This window comes from Podarcis bocagei (assembly GCF_964188305.1).
Source record: "Podarcis bocagei genome assembly, chromosome: 14".
In the NCBI taxonomy this organism is placed as follows: Eukaryota; Metazoa; Chordata; class Lepidosauria; order Squamata; family Lacertidae; genus Podarcis; species Podarcis bocagei.
This window is the reverse complement of record NC_138139.1, coordinates 6,331,482-6,349,622: the sequence shown is the minus strand read 5'-3', so window position 1 is coordinate 6,349,622 and position 18,141 is coordinate 6,331,482. Positions and strand designations below refer to the sequence as shown.

At 43.2% G+C, this 18,141-nt stretch overlaps 1 protein-coding gene across 4 annotated transcripts in view; it reads left to right on the top strand.

Moving 5' to 3' along the window:
* The first annotated feature begins 733 nt into the window (after positions 1-733).
* MYZAP (myocardial zonula adherens protein) overlaps positions 734-18,141 on the top strand; it is a 48,147-nt gene continuing 30,739 nt past the window's right edge. The window contains exons 1-5 of one of the 4 annotated variants that reach the window (XM_081170627.1): positions 734-1,000; positions 7,091-7,180; positions 14,419-14,577; positions 14,917-15,009; positions 16,371-16,484. In XM_081170627.1, the coding sequence (XP_081026753.1) occupies positions 917-1,000; positions 7,091-7,180; positions 14,419-14,577; positions 14,917-15,009; positions 16,371-16,484 (540 nt within the window). In that variant the 5' untranslated portion in view covers positions 734-916. Of the gene's footprint in view, positions 1,001-1,192; positions 1,514-1,539; positions 1,709-1,739; positions 2,269-7,090; positions 7,181-14,418; positions 14,578-14,916; positions 15,010-16,370; positions 16,485-18,141 lie in introns of those variants that run through there. The other 3 variants (XM_081170625.1, XM_081170624.1, XM_081170626.1) reach the window with 3 other exon arrangements.

The window sequence follows — 18,141 nt, the reverse complement described above, 5'->3', positions numbered from 1 at the left end:
GTAGCTATCTTGCCCCACTGCTCCTGGACTGCAGCTTTATTAAAGTACTTATAGATCCTTTTATGCCCCCCTTATTTGAGGCTCTGAAACCAAATTTAAATGCTTCTTAAAATCTAGTAGAGGAGCAACATTTGTGAGAGCTCCCTTAATGCATTCAGCCTGGCCAGGCAAGGTCAAAAATGTGCAGAGAATAAGGGTGGAATTATGTTGACCATGTATTCCTGTTGGCTACCAACAGGAATGATTAAAAATAATAGTTATTTCATGAATATTTGGGAGAAGTTATTTAAACTGCTGTTTGTGAGTGTTATGTTTTAACAGATCTTTTAACCTATTAGCTTGTACAACAACAACAACACAAATCTCCTGCCTGATTAATGGGCAAGCAACTTTTTGAGTCGATTAAAATTTCTCAGCTGCGTCGCGTCTCAAAACTCCTGTTTTTCTGGAATCTCACCGAGGAATCCCACTCCTGGTTTTTTCCCCAGAGCTCTAGGTTTGTCATGAAGCGCGAGGCTCCGTTTTAAGTGGAATGAAAAGTTGAAAAACCGATTTATCGAACCCAATACTGATCACGCCCCCCCCTCTGTCCCCGTTTCAGCACGAGGCCTGAGGCGCCTCGTAGGAAGGATTTCCTTCGGGAGCCGCTTTGAGGCGCCGTCGACTCGCCTCTCCTTCCCCCGGGGGCCCTTCGGCCGCCCGAGCGAGCGCGCCTCCTCACTCCGCTCCGTCCGAGCAGGCGGGCGGGCTGGAGGCGGGGAAGAGGCTGGCCGGGCCGGGCGGCTGCCCGCCACGCCCGCCGGGTCAGGAGGAGGCTGTCAGTGGCCCGTGGCCATTGCGGGAGGGAGGCGGCGCGGGGCGTGTGCGGCGGAGAGAGGAGCGGAGCGGAGCGAGGCACAACTCCAAGGCGGCCGAGATGTTGCGCTACAGCTCGGGCTTGACCCTCACCACCACCACGCCGAAGAAGCCCGACGGCCAGGGCGGCCCTGCTCAGAGAAAGGTGAGCGGGGACGGGGCAACGAAACAGCGCACGGCGATAAAGGGAGCCCCCCCGGGCGCAGAGACCCCAAAGCGGCGGCCCCGAGCGGGTCTCTGCGAGGTGTCGGAGGCAGGGGCGCAACTTACCTCGGGAACAGGAGGCGCATGCGCGAAGCGAGTTCCCTCAGAGGCGAAAAAAGGCGGGAAGGGCGTCGAGGCGAAACCTCGGGGGAAATGGGAGCCGCCTCAGCCGCTGATCCCCGCATGCCTTCCTTAGCGCTGTTTTGGGCTTGGGTGCCTTGAAGACAGGGCCCCTTCCCTCTAGGGGTTGCTGGACTCCAACGCCCATCAGCCCCACCCAGTATAGCTCATGGGGTGGTGGGGTTCTGCAACATTTGGAGGGCTACAGGTTGAGGAAGGGCAGGCCAAGGTGGTTTTGTTCTGTACCCCTTACCTGCGCCAAGATGCCCTTGCTCCATAAAAGGGATAATCTTGCTTTACCCTAGAGTCATAGAATGGTATGGTAAGGTAAAAGGTAAATGACCCCAGGATGGTTAAGTCCAGTCAAAGGCGACTATGGGGTGCGGCGCTCATCTCACTTTTGGGCGAGGGAGCCGGTGTTTGTCCGCAGACAGCTTTCCGGGTAATGTGGCCAGCAGGACTGGTGCAACAGGACACTGTGACGAGTGCCAGAGTGCATGGAAATACTGTTTACCTTCCTGCCACAGTGGTACCTATTTTTCTACTTGCACTTGTGTGCTTTTGAACTGCTAGGTTGGCAGAAGCTGGGGCAGAACAGTGGGGAGCTCACCACCATCGTGCAGATTCGAACTGTTGACTTTCCGATCGGCCGGCCCAAGAGGTTCAGTGGTTTAGACCACAGCGCCAGGGACCACGAGGGTCATGTAGTCCAACCCCCTGAAACACAGGAATATTTGGTCCAATGTGGGGCTAGAACCCACAAGTCTGAGATTAAACATCTCATGCTCTACGGATTGAATTATCCTGCGTCATAATATAGTTTCAAAAAAAAGAAAAGAAGTAGTAGGATGTATTGGTCCCTCACAACAGCTTTAAGATGGAAATATGGATATTGGTGTATAATATGTTATGCCTTTTGTGAAGAAAGTGGATACAGACAAGTTTCCCCCTCTCTTTCAAGACGCACCTTGCCTCAGATGGCACAAACCAGACTCTGGCTTCTTTTTGTTTCTGGGGTTGAGCAGTGTGAGGAGCGTCTTAGGACTTCTGAGAAGCTGGCACCAGAACTCTGCTGTTTCACATTAAACGGTCTATAGCTTGTTTTAAACTGTATTTTATATGACATGCAAAGCAGGATGCTGTCACAAGGTGTGCTGATGGTCTGTGGCTCAGATGGCTTTGAAGGGCAATTTGACAAATTCACAGAGGCCTAGGAGGAAATGCCTATTTATTTATTTATTTATTTATAGAAATATTTACATACCACTATGTGAAAAACCAAACCAAAGCCCAAAGTGGTTTACACCAGTAAAACAAAGTCGTACAATAAAAACCATATTAAAATGTTAAAAACAGAGATCAATTAGCCATTGCGGAGAGAGGCATTCTTAACTGTTTGTGTAGGCCTGGGGGAATAGAAAAGTTTTCAGCAGGTGTTTAGAAGTTGGCACAGAAGGTGTCTGCTGAATCTCTCTTGTAGAGTGTTCCACAGGGTTGGGCCTGTGACACCAAAGGCTCGATTTCTCTTCTTGTCAACTGAGCGTTGACAACGGTGCTCCTGTAGGTGATCTCAATGATCGAGCTGGGATATAAGGGTTCAGGTGATCCCTGAGGTAACCTGGACCTAAGTTGTTTAGGGCTTTGTAAATTAATAATAGATGGATGACCTTTTGGAGCCTCCAAACTTGAATCAAGTCTACCACTGATTACCAAATACAAGGGAGCAACAGTAGGGGAGCATTGTTGTCTTCATGCTGTGCTGGTGAGTTTCCTTGAGGCATCCAGTTGGCCGTTGTAGGAAGCAGGATGCTGGACAAGACTGCTGGATTCACCACGGTCTCATCCATCATGTCTGTTTCTGAGCATGTGCAGACTGCTCTGCCTTCTGCCGAAAGGTGTCATTTTAAAGAAATAACAATGAAAACATCAAACTCAGAATTTTGCATTCTCTCTCTACATTTATTCTGGCAAAGAAACAAAATAATAGCCATTCCTGTAAAATTTTGGCTTGTTGGCAACCTCCCCTAAAATGTAGAAGGTGTAAACTATGTGTTTGTAGAGAAAGTAATTTACTATGGTTGGCAAGGGTGTATCATTGAAGAGGATTAACCTCAAAGGTCAGCATATATCTAAGGAAGTATACATGAATGCATGTGAGTTGGCTTGAGAAACCTGCTAAGTGGCTGCACTCCAGGATCTCTTGCAGCATCACTGAAGATGTTTGGATTCGAGAGTCTGATTCTGTGCTATTCCAAAGTGTTGCTTTGAGCAGCTGATGTGATTGGGCCAACCTGGTGCCATGCAAATATTTTATTAATCTGTGTTGTAGTGGATTATGTGCTGGCCTTTGGTAGTGGAGACCTATGCTGGAATCCCTGTTTGTTGATGAAGCTCACTGGGTGCCCTTAGGCCAGTTATGTGCTTTCTTACTTTTACCTATCTCAGCTATCTCAGAGGATTGGTGTGAAGATAACATGTGCTCTCCATCTTAGGCCCTTTGGTAAAATAATTGATTTAAAAAGTAATAATGAAAAGGATCTGAGTACTGTAGTTACATTTTTAGTTCCACCCTGAAAGGCATGAACCCAGTGTTACTAGTAGCCATTGATTGAGCTTTCATTTATGTAATTGTCTAAGCCCATTTTCAAGTTGTCTTAGGCTGTGAACACATGACTGCTTTCTCTGGCTCCAGTGTGCTCCCAATGCTAATGTTTGAATCTGAGTACGTATGACATTAGTCACAATGCATAGGCTTCATATAATTTGTTGAGAAATGTTGCTGTTTGATACATTTCCCCCCAATTCCCTCAGATCAACTTCCATCTGATTTGAAAATGTAAACTCCTGTTAAGATGAGGTGTGTACATTTCAGACATCCATTGCACATGCACAGATGACAGCACATGCACAGATTATTGCTTTACTGAATAGGAATTTGGTGTGTGTGTGTAAGTAACAAAACAGGTAATGGTGTGTTCTGCAAGTAAAAATACAACTTGAAATGCAGCAAGGGGGAACAACTTTGCTGCATTTTAAGGTCAAATGTGAACATAGCCTAAACCAGTGACCCATCTTGCCGTGATAAATTCCACCACACATGTCTTAATCTGCGTGTCTCTTTTACTGTCTTGGTCAAAGAATTTGGAGGGCCTCCTTTAGGCTTCTGAGAGAAGTTACCCAAAATGCACCTGTTCAGTAAAGCAAATGTAAAATAAATTGTTAGTTAAAAGTACTTTGACTATTGTAAATTTTCTCCAGAGTTACTCATTCCTCCATTATGCATCCATACTTCTGGATTCATATCAAGGTAACCTGGCCACAGTGGCAATCCTATTCCCCCACCCCCACCCCGCCCCTGACTTAATGTGACTAGAAATGCAGAAGTGTTGGGTTCACAGCACATTTTTAAACCTGATTGGATTTAATTTGTACCTGTATGCTTTAGAATGTGTGCTTATGATGTGTGCCGGGTACAACACATTTGTTTTGCTGAAGCATCAGTTTATTATTTTTAGTGTGGTCCAAAATACGTACAGTATTTTCCTGAGTCTGAAGAGAAGTTGGTTGTAAGATTGATATTAACAGAGAATGGTCAGCATAGCGGCATTAGATTTAGCTACTAAGAGCTTGGGTCCTTCACCAAGAATGTTGTTATTCATACATTATGGGTTTTTTTAAGTGTGTACCTAAGAAGTTTGAAGTGGAAACAAGCAGGAACTAGAGGGATAAAACTTGTGTTGGCATAAAAGTGTATCATGTATTTGCACACTCAGGAATCTAGGCTTGGTTGTAGCTCTTTGTGAAGTGTGCTTCCAGAAATAAACCCAGGTTTGCTGCTGCTTAATGAATGAAATGGCCCTAAAGGAATGAGGCAACAAGGATGATGTTGCTGCTATCTTGGATAATGGCAATTATCACTTCGAAACATTAACTAAAACTATGTAAATTATTTCTGAAATGTTTCATAAACCAGATTAAGATCGTGACTCTTTAATGCTGTGTTAAAACACTGGTAGATCTAATGAAAGGGCTGTTAAAACAGTCATCCTCCTAAACAGCTTTTCCACTAATTTGATAGTGTAGGCTGTTATCATTCCAGGATGCACATTCTTTGTATGCTGTAGGGGACAGAAAACTGAGATCAGCTGATAACACTTGCTATTACAAAGCCATTACTATGTTTTGGAACACTTGCTATCTCTATTCATGTAGCAAAGCAACACTTATAGGTTCAATTTTAATAAAAATAGTGGAATGTTAACACGTCTCATGCAGTAACATAATGTCAAGCAAAATTTGATCCCAAGAAGCCTTAATACTGGGGCAAGAAAACTCAGACCTAGGGGCCAAATGTGGCCCTTCAGGCCTTCCAATCCAGCTCTTGCAATTCTTTCTCCTCTACATTATCTCTTTAGTCACAGCCCCTCTCTCCAGTCCACACCACTCAATGGCCCTACTTTGCGCTGCCCTTTAATGTCTTTGCCTGGAATATGTCCTTGAACTCTCAAAATGCCTCTTGCTTATTTGGATGGAGGACAGAGTGAGCTTTGTGTATGTATGTGGAAACTACCTTACAGCACAGTGCTAAAATTTCCATTCATTGCTCTTCCCGCTTTTGCTTCTGGTCTCACCCACCACTGGTGTGTTGCCCCTGGGAGGCTGTCTAGAAGGGAATTTAGCTGTCAGTATGAAAAAGTTCCTTCACCCCTATCTTAACGTGTTATTTTATGCCATCTGTAAATATTACAGCAGGGGCCAGCAAACTTTATCAGCAGGGGGCCGGTCCACTGCCCCTCAGACCTTGGGGGGGACGGGACAGACTATATTTTGAAAAAAATATATGAACGAATTCCTATGCCCCACAAATAACCCAGAGATGCATTTTAAATAAAAGGACACATTCTACTCATGTAAAAACACGCTGATTCCTGGACCATCCGCGGGATGGATTTAGAAGGCGATTGGGCCAGATCTGGGCCCCTGGCCTTAGTTTGCCTACCCATGTGTTACAGTATCACAGTACGTGTTCTCAGTTTATTTTATTGTGTCTTGAAAAAATATACTGAAAACCATTTCAAAATGTTTGCTCACCAAAATGAAAGCAGTGAGAAACAAAGTTTTTCAGAGGAGTAAGGCTCTTCCAGCACTGCTGTGTGATTTTTAATGTATTTTCTCTGGTATGCTGTAATTAACTTTCCCCCCACCTAGTTCAGTCTCTATTTATAAAAGATGAAAGACTTATCATTACCAGCAATGGAGGAATGGTTATTAAAATTATCAGACTTAGCTGAGATAGCGAAATTGACATGTTTAATCAGAAAAAAGTCATTGTTAACATTTACTAAAGACTGGAACCCTCTCATAGACTTTTTGCGTGAAAAAGAAATAATGACATTTGGGTTTAAAGGCTGCAGTTTATAGAAAGTATTTTTCTCTTTCTCTGTTTTAATCCTTCTATCTCTCTTTCTCTCTTCTTTTTTCCTTTTCATTCCATCTTTTCCTCTTCTTTTCCTCTGGATCTATGTTTTTATTTTACTTAGATTACTTTTTAGTTTGGAGAAAAGGGTATTTGATAAATATCTTTGTATCACTCTTTATAAAATCTAATAAAATTTATTCAATTTTTAAAATAAATTTGCAAATACCTGTTGTCCATGAGAATATTGTTATAGTAATAATTCCATTTGCCATGGAATGAGTTTGACTTATGGAGAAAACTTGCTTGTAGATAGCCCTGCTTTTGACCCTCCCTTGTCTTTCAACAGTATTTAATAATTTCTGTTATAAAAACGTCTGTTTTTCTTGTCCCCTGAAGTAAACAAGCTACCTCTTAGAAAGTTACTTTTCATTCTTTTCACAAAGACAGTCATGTTTTTAATATACTGAAAGAAGAGCTTTGTCTTTCTTCTAGGCAAACGTGTGTCGGCTACGCTTGACCCTGCCTCCTGAAGAAAACTCGCTTTCTCAGGAAATTAAAAATAAGACTGAAAGGACAAAAAAGGTACGTTAACAAAATTTTGCTGATGTTTGCTTCACCCCTGTAAATATTAATCCATCTAAAAAAAAATAATCAGATGAGTCTGTTGGTATGCACTGAAAAAAAGTTCTAGAAATCTGCACTACACATCATAGATTTTGCAAATGGAGTAAACTTTGGTGGTTTACAAAATTACCAATTATTTTATTGGAAGGCATGCCCCCCCCCCCGTTTCCTTTTTGGGAAAAACTAAGACCAAAGTGCATATCCATATTACATTGTTGACTCTTTTTAAAAAGCATGCATAAGCTGGCCAACTTTATTCTGAAGGAAAAGCAAGCAGAGCTGCAGCAGGTCATGGGAACTACCGTATTTTTCGCCCCATAGGACGCACCGGCCCATAGGACGCACCTAGTTTTTTTTGGGGGGGAAATAAAGGAAAAAATTTTTTATTTCCCCCCCAGGTGCGCTGTGCTAATCCCGAAGCTTGGGGCGTGCGTAGCTCAGCGTGCCCCAAGCTTCTGGGTGCTGGCAAGGTCTCCGCTAGCCGTGGGAGAGCTGTGCGGCTCTCCCACGGCTAGCGGAGCGCTGCGCTAATCCCGAAGCTTGGGGCGTGCAGAGCTCAGCGCGCCCCAAGCTTCTGGGTGCCGGCAAGGTCTCAGCTAGCCGTGGGAGAGCCGCATGACTTCGCGCGGCTCTCCCACGGCTAGCGGAGCGCTGCGCTAATCCCGAAGCTTGGGGCGTGCAGAGCTCAGCGCGCCCCAAGCTTCTGGGTGCCGGCAAGGTCTCCGCTAGCCCTGGGAGAGCTGGGTCTCCCACGGCTAGCGGATAGCTTCCTGAAGCCTGGAGAGCGAGAGGGGTCGGTGCGCACCGACCCCCCTCGCTCTCCAGGCTTCAGCGAAAGCCTGCATTCGCCCCATAGGACGCACACACATTTCCCCTTCATTTTTGGAGGGGGAAAAGTGCGTCTTATAGGGCGAAAAATACGGTAGGTGGTTATGCTAATGGAAATAGTGGGTTTTAAGGAGGAATGTGAAGTAAGTAAGAGGTATCTTTCTTCATTACACCTGTGAAATGGGAGCAATTCTAGGCATATGAAAGAGCAAGGGAGCAAGGGTAGTTGGTTTTAAGACCTAGGATTCAGAAGTGTTATGGCTGTCTTAATAGTGGGATTTGAGTCACCGCCAGTTCAAATGTGGTTAATTCATGAATCTACTAGTGACCTTAGGGAGCTATTGTTCTCTCCACACCAGTCCCTGATTAGTAATATGGGGATAATAATTCTATAGTATAGGACTGTTGTAAATATTACAGAATGTTAATATGTTACATGAGCATGAAGTATTATTATTTACACTGATAAATAGTAATACAATGATCCAGAATTAAATATAACAATCCATAATATTCCACAGCAAAATATAAAATCATCATAATAAACAATATTCTGATAAAAGCCATCTACTTAACTCCTCAGAAAAGCCAATCTGTGCCCCCAGCTCAGTCAGCAATTTTAAAATTCCCTCCCGTATCTGTGTTGTCTCTAAACATTAATTAAAAGCTGTGAATTCCACGATTCCTCTTCAGATGTGGCTGCAGTGCTGTGTTGTCAGACAAGTGCTGTGCTACACCTTCTGTTGGTGATGCTGTTGGCCGGTTGACAGCTGTAAATCCTCAGAGTTTTCAGTTAGGGCCCTGACCAGGGTTAGTACTGTAGCATAAATTTTCAGTCAGCATCTTCTGACTTTTTGGGCACAACTAATTGCAACTCAGAAAATATGTAATTAGGATCTTGGTAATTAGGATTTCCTGTGGGAGCCCTGATTGGATCTGGGGGAGGTTTTTGGTTCCTACCCCTATTTTATTCCTTGTGGTGCTTTCCTGGTTTAAATCCTCTCCATCTGTCCTTTGCCCCATGGGAAGAAACATGCAGGTGTCCATATGCACCTGTATGCATTTTCCTACAATGAAAAAAATAGTAGCTGGAGGGGTGTAATTGAAACTGGGATGCTTGAAGGAAAGAGTTAATCCTACACTCATAGATCCAGTGTGGGAACTTGCGTATAAGAACTTTTATATGCAGAAATGGGTATGGTGCTGAATGTGCAAGGCACAGGTGACACACTTCTCTCCCGGCCTCCATGGCCTTCATTGCAAAGTGAGGCTCACAAAGAGGTGAAGCAGCGTCAAAAGCTTAGTAATAGCTCTATTATCATCACACCCACAATTTCACGAGGCCATATGGAAATAGCTGTGCTCCATAAATGCCAAGGTAGGTTTTGAAATGGGGCTGGGCTTCATTCTTTTGAGGCACAGTGTCAGGCTGGTGGTTCAGTGGCACCAACTGGATGACCCTGCCAAACAACTGTTGTAAGCTGATCAGCACATTTTATTTAACCATTACATGCCTCATTGTCTTCATGACTAAATGTGTTTTGTGAGATGCCAGAGTTGTCTGTGATGGAAGACAGCCTTGCAAATAAGTTCGCAGAAACTACTAGCTCAGATAAAACAATGACTAGCTTGTCTGTCCATGTAAATGTGTTACAATAACAGCCAGAACAAAAAAGAACCAGATTTCTTTCTCTATGCTTGTCACCAATTCTTATTTGCCATGGGCAAGAAGTTACTAAAAAGCCACATCGGCCAAGCTAAATGTGATGAGGCAGCAACATTGTTATCCACTAGTCTGTCCTGTGAACATATGAAGAGTTTATGTGTCGTTTGCTTTTAATATGAAATTGAATGTGTGGGAGGTAGAGCCATAGCTGGGGGAGGGGGGGCTAGCCATATTTTTTGCCCCAGGTGAAGCCTCCATAGCGGCGTCATTGAGGCTCCGAGCCTGTATCTATGTGTGTGCAAGTGTGTGTGGTGTGTGTGTGTTTGTGCACGCGCGCCAAGCTAGATCTTTGACCTGGGTGAAACTTGCCCCCGCCCTTGTCTTACCTTTTTGTGCTCAGTTGCATCTAGGAATATTCTCACTGGTCTTCTCCCAAATATTTGGATGTGTCTTTATATTTATATATGTTGTGAGGCACTTTGTAGAGCATGGTTCTTTAAAAAATGAATTGAAAATCTTGTTAATTAATAGCCCATTTCTGGGGATGCTTCTAAGCTGGAAGAACATCTGTGATTTTTAATAAAGGGTGGTTTAAATATAAAACGAATAAGATTGCTTTGAGTAGCAGAGTGCTAAGGAAGGAAAGGGGGAAGGTTTTGTTCCGTTTCATGGGTTGGGGACAGGACAGGACACTAATTTCTGTTTCTGGGAGAAAAGCAATAGAGAGGTAACAAAAAGGGCAGAGAAAGATGCCATTTTTAAATGTATGCTTAGTGTGACATTGCTAAGGAAAGTGCATTGGCAGTTACCAGCGCATAAAAATATATACCTTTGCTCTGCTTAATATCTGCTCTGGAAGGATTTAGTTTTTTAATAAGGCAAGGCTGGGAAGCTTCCTCTAAAACCTGTTTCAGTTATTGCCAAGTACATGTTCACAAATGTTCTAAAGCTTATATGCCTCATTTTGAACAGTATTTTTCAAAGCTTGTGGCTTGAAAGCTAACCCTCTTCCATTGATTAGCTTTTTGTATGCCAGTGATTGTAAGCATAGAACAAGGCTTTTGCGTATTTTTCCAAGCTGCAGCTCAGCTGCCTTTATATTTGTAGGTATCTGAAAACTCTGTTTGTGATGTGGCATTGTGTCTATAAGAGTGATAAAGAAAAATGTTAACTTTGGATGTGGATCTTCCTTTCTTGCTTCTTTGGCTCCGGGCCAGCATGATTTTTAAAATGTAGATGTAAGCTAACAGGCATGGTTGGAAAGCTTTCACAATGGCCCTTATGGACTACTGGCTGTATTTGCATATAAACCATGGTTTCTTTTAGCCATGGTTTATTCAATAACCTATAAGTCATCTCATAGGCAAACTGGTTTGTTTCAACAACAAGAACAACAACAACAACAACAATACCCCATTCATCTGGCTGGGTTTCCCCAGCCATTCAGGGCGGCTTAGAGCATATCTAAAAACATAAAACATCAAGTGTTAAAAACCTCCTGAAACAGGGCTACCTTCATATGTCTTCTAAAAGTTGTTTAATTCTTTATCTCCTTGACATCTGAAGGGAGCTTGACAGTTCCACAGGGAGGGCGCCACTACCAAGAAGGCCATCTGCCTGGTTTTCCAGCTACAGTGGTGCCCCGCAAGACGAATGCCTCGCAAGACGGAAAACTCGCTAGACGAAAGAGTTTTCCGTTTTGGAGGTGCTTCGCAAAACGAATTTCCTATGGGCTTGCTTCGCAAGACGACAATGTCTTGCGAGTTCCTGCTGGTTCCCCCCCCCTTTTCTAAGCCACTAAGCCGCTTATCAGCTGATCCGATCAGCAGATAAGCCGCTAATAGCGCTAATAGCGCTAATCCGCTAATCCGTCAATGGGCTTGCTTCGCAAGACGAAAAAACCGCTAGACGAAGAGAATCACAGAACGGATTCTTTTCGTCTTGTGAGGCACCACTGTACTGATGTCTCATGCTTTTGTAACTTGGTGAGTGTCTGAGATGAGGTGGACAAACAAGCCATGGTTAAGGAATGCTGTTGGGTTCGGAAGCAAACCACATTTTGTTAATGTTAAAACTAACCACATTTTGGCTTAACAAACCATGGGTTAGCATTATGTGTGAACCAGGAGACTGTCAAACATTTAGCAGTCAGGGCAGCAGTGAAAGTCCTCTGAGGGATCAGTAACTAGTTTAAAATATACAAAAGGGGAAAGGATCAGTGTTGGCCCATTGGAAAAACTCGCAAATCCACATTTGGGCAATACCTTTATTAAATCAATCAAAACGTTAGAGAAAAGTTTGAAAGTTTCAAGTTTTCCAGAACTCTTAATCAGCCTAGATGGTAAACAAAATGTGGGGAGGGGAGAGAAGAGAAGAAATGGCAGATGTTGCAAGAACAGGAAGTGCAGGATAGGAATAAACAGGCACATTTCACAATGGAGGGAAGTAAACAGCAGAGTTCCCATGGGATCTTTGTGCTAAGGCCAGTGCTATTCAACTTAGAAATGATCTAAAGTCAGGATTGTAGTGAGGTAGCCATTGTGCTGGGCTGAATATCTTCAGTTTTCACCAACTTCTTTGGAAAGAGAAGGGACCTGTAGTACAATCTTATACATGTCTACTCAATAGTAAGTCCTATTGGGCAGAATCCAAGTAGATAGATCTGGTAGCACATTGATTTTCTTGCACAATGGCACTTCCCCTTCCTCTCCTCTTCATGTTTCCCCCACCTCTCCAGATCCCCTCTGGAGAGTTGGAATAACCCCCAGAACAGATAAAGGGGCTATGGGGAGAGGAGGGGAAACTGAAGTTTCCTTTGCATAACCAAATGTCATTGTGCAAGCAATGGGTACCCCTCAAAGGGGTACTACCTTTGAGTTCAATGACTTACTCCAAGGTTATTGCCTATAAGGATTGCAGCTTTAAGGAGGATAAATGACAGTCTACTGAACTTTTGCAAAACCTAGGGTTTCGACATGAAAAAGTATGATTTCTAAGGTGCGCTGTGCAAGAAATATGTCTGTGTTTGATTTAGCACACACATCCTTGGAAGTTATTTCCTGACAGATTTCCCCCTGTTTGTTACTCCCTGTCATTGTTCAAAACTCCCATTGTTCTAGTTGCATTTTGCAACAGGGAATTTCATTAGCGTGAGCAGTTTCTGAGCTCTGAGTGCAGTACTGCGCCTAAGATTTCAGATTAAAACTGCAGAGTGGAAGGAGCTTCCTTTAGCCAATCAGAAGCCGTGCTTTGGTTTCCAAATGTTTTGGAAGTTGAACGGACTTCCAGAAGGGATTCTGTTCGACTTCCGAGGTACGACTGTAGAAGGTGAAAACTCTTCATGACAGTAAAGTGATACCTTGGTTTAGGAACAGCTTAGTTTATGAACAACTTGGATTAACGCTGCAAACCCAGAAGTAGGTGTTTTGGTTTGTGAACTTTGCCTTGGAATAAGAACATATTTTGCTTCCTGTTGAGTGTGTTCCATTTGTAAATTGAGTCCCCTGCTGCTATGGGAAAGCACGCCTTGGTTTAAGAATGCTTTGGTTTAAGAACGGATTAAGTTCATAAACCAAGGTAAAGGGACCTCTGACCATTAGGTCCAGTTGTGGCTGACTCTGGGGTTGCGGCGCTCATCTCGCTTTATTGGCCGAGGGAGCCGGCGTACAGCTTCCGGGTCATGTGGCCAGCATGACTAAACTGCTTCTGGCGAACCAGAGCAGCGCACGGAAACACTGTTTACCTTCCCGCCGGAGCAGTACCTATTTATCTACTTGCACTTTGACGTGCTTTCGAACTGCTAGGTTGGCAGGAGCAGGGACTGAGCAATGAGAGCTCACCCCATCATGGGGATTCGAACCGCCGACCTTCTGATTGGCAAGTCCTAGGCTCTGTGGTTTAACCCACAGCGCCACCCGTGTCCCTTTAAACCAATGTACCACTGTACTAATATAGAGCATCCCCCCCCATTTTGTGCACGTGGGGAGAATGCGATACTTAGAATTCTGCCAGAACTTCTTGTTCTGTGTGCAGTCTTCAAGTCCTTGGAAGAGTACATACTTCTAAAACAGTTGTTCCCAGTTCAAACTACTTTGCTCTTTGGTATTTCACAGAAATAATTCTTGAATGTTTCAATGTGAATAATGAGGGTAGGGGAGTGGCTGATACCAAAGCAACAAAGGAAATATTTAACCCAGGAAATGAAAAACTGTTTTTCAGTGTGGCGACACACCCATTTCAAATTGCATATGCTTGCTCCCCCTCCTTTCAAAACAAAACAATGTATTTTTATTGATGAGTCAGAATTCTGAGGCAGTCTGGTCATACACATGTATTACAACGTGACTTCATGTAATTATTTGACACTTTAGGCTATATACTTAAATTGGTTTTAAAATGCTCTGTGGATGTGAACCATTTAGCGCAAGGGCTTCAAGAAGTTACTGGTTATTTAGATAGATGATCAGTACCAAGCTTAATTGACATTTGTAGTCACCATCTCTATTTTTCATGGGATTTTCGGAACCCTAAAAATAGAATTCTAAAAGCATTTACTTGAAAATATACACATAACTATTCTTAACTGAGTTCACAATGGTGAAGGAAAGCATCTAGTATTTGGGAATTGTTAGCTGCTCCAGATTTGTTAAAATATTTTGAAATTCAGAGTGACTGTAACACAAGTCTGTTTATTTTTATATAGCAACTCTACCAGGTTCCCAATGGATTGTCTGCAGGGAACTTATCACACGGTGTGGTGTATGGTGTGGTGCGTAGATCTGATGATAATCATAACAAAGAAATGGTGGTTTATGGATGGTCAACTCAACAGCTGAAAGAAGAAATGAAATATATAAGAGATGTGAGTTGAATTTTCTGTACAGGATGCTGTTCATTAAAAATAAAAATAGGATTCTGCTGTATTGGATTTAGTTGGTTATCACTAGTGCTTTTTTCTAAAAAAATGTTTAGGGGTACTCTCATTTTCATACTTATATTGAAATACTGCCCCTCAATGAGACCAAACTTAGATTCACAAAATGTTTAGGGGTGTGCATCCTCCCCTGCATCCCCCCAGAAAAAAAGCACTGGCTATCACTATAAATAGATCAATATGTTTGGGCTGTGGAAATTTTAATCTACACAGAATTGGAAGCAAGATTCAATATTTTGATTTATATATTTTATTTTATTTTCTTAGGTAAGATTAACATTGGAAAAAGTAAGAAAGAAAATGTATGGCGAATATGACGAAATGAAACGCAAAATCCAAGAGCTTACAAATGAACTGGCAGTAAGTACTCATGTACTTTAAAGATGGCAAAAGTGATAAGCTTAATAATTACTGAATTCTCAGTACATTGATACTGTTTAGGGTGGAATGAATAAGAGTATTTTATTCCCATCAAAATTGGATACAACATTGGTCTGATGCTCAAAGATGATTACGTTTATAAAACATTAATAAGTCAGAAGCAAGGACTACTTCCACAACCAGTGTGTCTCTGCCTAATGTAGCTACTGTTCCTTCACCCTTTTTAGCTTAGCGTGGAAATACGGGCTATAGGGTGCTTTCATGCTTCCATTTTCTTTGTCCTCCCTGGTTAATCCACTCTTTAAAATCTGTCTGTGTTTCTCTGGTTCTCTGTCCTGCATATGTCTCCAAAGTACACCCTGCTGGCCTAGTTGCCACTGGTTAGTAAGCTTTTTGTGGAATAATTCACATATTTATGGAGGAGTGCCCCCAGTCCATGCACATTTCATCTAGACATGGCTCTCATTGGATGTTGGCAAGTCTAGATCTTTCATCTTACTTGGCATTGTTTGTATTACTGTGGGGTTTTCTGGTAGTGTGTTTTTGTGATCAAAATTACACATGCTGGTCAGTGTGCTGTATCCCTCTCTCAGATTTTGCCGCTGTATGTAATATCCTCCCTTCCTTCTGTTTCAGTGAAGCAGATCTCTACATTCACTCTTGTCTTGGATTTGTCATTTTTTCCCTTCAAAGCATTAAGCACAGGCCACCTGGATTCCTTATCTAGTCTCTCTCTCTACATCTATGCTAGTGTATATCTGGCTGCAATGTCAGGATAGTGCCATTTTGTATTTTACCCTGAAGATATTCTGGGTCAGGTGCTTAATGCACCTTGTGATCAATATTTTAACAACTGTGGGGCATTTTTACAGGAATATTATAAAAATATATATTAGGGCCGCAATCCAGAGAGCTGTATTAAGTGCAAATATTGTTTGAATGTGGCCTCTAGGACAGCCACCCACTAATGCATTATTACACATCATTTCTGAAGCTTTGTAAGTTTCAAGTGTCTTTTGCCATACAACATGGAATACTGCTCTGCAGGAACCACAAAGATGATTCATGCCTTTGGCACTTCTTTTGAGGAAGGTGCATTGGGACAGCTTTAGTAGACTCTTAACGGCAGCCAGGACATATATCATTGCCAAACATGGAACACAACTTGACTTGCCCTTGCAAAAGTGTGAACTGTGGCAAGTAATGATGGAGCACATGTATTTCCATAGATGCCTGTAAAACACATTGTATAAACAGGTAACCTTAATACAAAACAACTGGTAAGCTTGCAGTTCCTGCTATCTTAAGTTAAGGGGAAAATCTTGCTTATATTTCTCCAGGTATCAAGTGCTCAACAAGAATCATTGGACAATCACATAGAAGTGCACTCTGCAGCTCTGAATAGCTTCAGTGAAATGAATAACTCGTTGACCTCAGCCTCAATTGAGTTGCAGGTAAATTGCTGATAGTATGGTCACCATAGATACATGATTATGTTGGCAAACATCACTGCTCTTGCGTCAGTTGTATAAAGCATCGGTAGGCCAAAATGACAATTAGTTAAACATTTAGAGATAGGACTCTGTTCGTTTAAATATCCAGTGGTAGAAAAGCATTGTGAATTAAAACACATAACTTAGGTACATTTTAGAGTTAAGTGCTTATGTCATTTTCTGCAAGATAAATTAATATTAAATGCAGTGGGCCCACAACTTAAGTTTGCTTTAATTATGCTACTGCAACCTTATGTGTGGGTGTGAGGGTGGGGGATAAATAAATAAATGAAGAGCAGGGGAAACTCGATGTTTGCTGCTATCCATTTATTTATTTCTCCACCCACTTGCACACCCAATGGCTTTTCCTTGCTTACAGGGATCTGAGAAGCTTGCAGGAGGGTCCTGGGAAGCTGTCAAAGCCCATGTGCCTCCTTCCTAGAGCCTGGTGAGCAGCTTTCCACCTCATTTATCAGGCTTCGGTAAGGAGGCGTGAGGGCTTTGGGAACCTCCCTTGCACCTCTGAGCCTGGGCTGTTTGAGGACTTTGGGAGTGTCCCAGAGTGCTCTGGAGGCTTTTCCAGAGCCCAGTAAGCAGTCCTCTGCCTCCCAGGGAGGCAGTTTAAGGGGTTCCTGACTTTGTACAATATTGCCTTTGCATGTTGCCCCCGGGAGCCTAACCCTCGTGTAAGTGGTGAGCCCACTGTATTAAAGTACTGTGTTGTAATGTATTGTGTTGTAATGTATTGTTTTTTGGTCTTAAAGCCAGCATTTCATGCTTGGTGGTCTGCTATTTCACAGTAATCTACAATGCTTCTTGGTTTATTTTTGGATGGATTTGCACCAGAAGATTTTCCTCTCCATCACTATTCCCTATTCACTAGTAATCCTAGGGCAGGGGGGGAGAAAGTTTACTGGATTCCCCCACTTTATGTGGGCAAAGTTTGACAAGGGATAGGGACCACATACCTTTCAATCTCCTGATATCAAAATGACATCAGAGAACCCTTTTTGTTGAGAGGGCTTGAAACCAAACCATGTGGGCAAATGCACAGCATGCAAAGCCCCTATCAAAGCACTCTGCAAGTCTCGAGGAGTGCTTTGTAAGGAGTGTTCCAAACTGGTGGGTAGGGCTAGGCGATTTATCAATACATCACACAAAACCAGTTTGAAGTCACTATTGCGGTAACAGTTTTGGAATTTCTGACCTAGCAATAAATTGTGAATGCCAGCACCGTGCCTTTCACTCCTGGGCGTCACCAGTGTTTTGCTGAAGGTCCCTCCCAAGATACTTGAGTGGGTCTGGGGGCGGCAGCTGTACCTGTGCCCACTTCTTGCGTGTGCTCACTCACTCACCCACCTGCTTGCCTGCAGTGGTAAGAGCACATGGAAAGCAGCCGTGGCTTCTCTTCCTTGCCTCTGATGCTGTGTGCTTGGCATGTCCTGGTGGCTGTGATTGCTGCAGCTGGGAACTGCACCTTAGCACTAAGGCAGAATGGAGCCACTTCTGGCGCCTTGCACAGCATGAGCCAACGCTCTGGAGGGGCCATCAATATGAGCCAGAGCTGGTAGCAGCCCCGGACCGGCTTTGGGGAGAGGCTGTGCTGCGAATGGCCTCG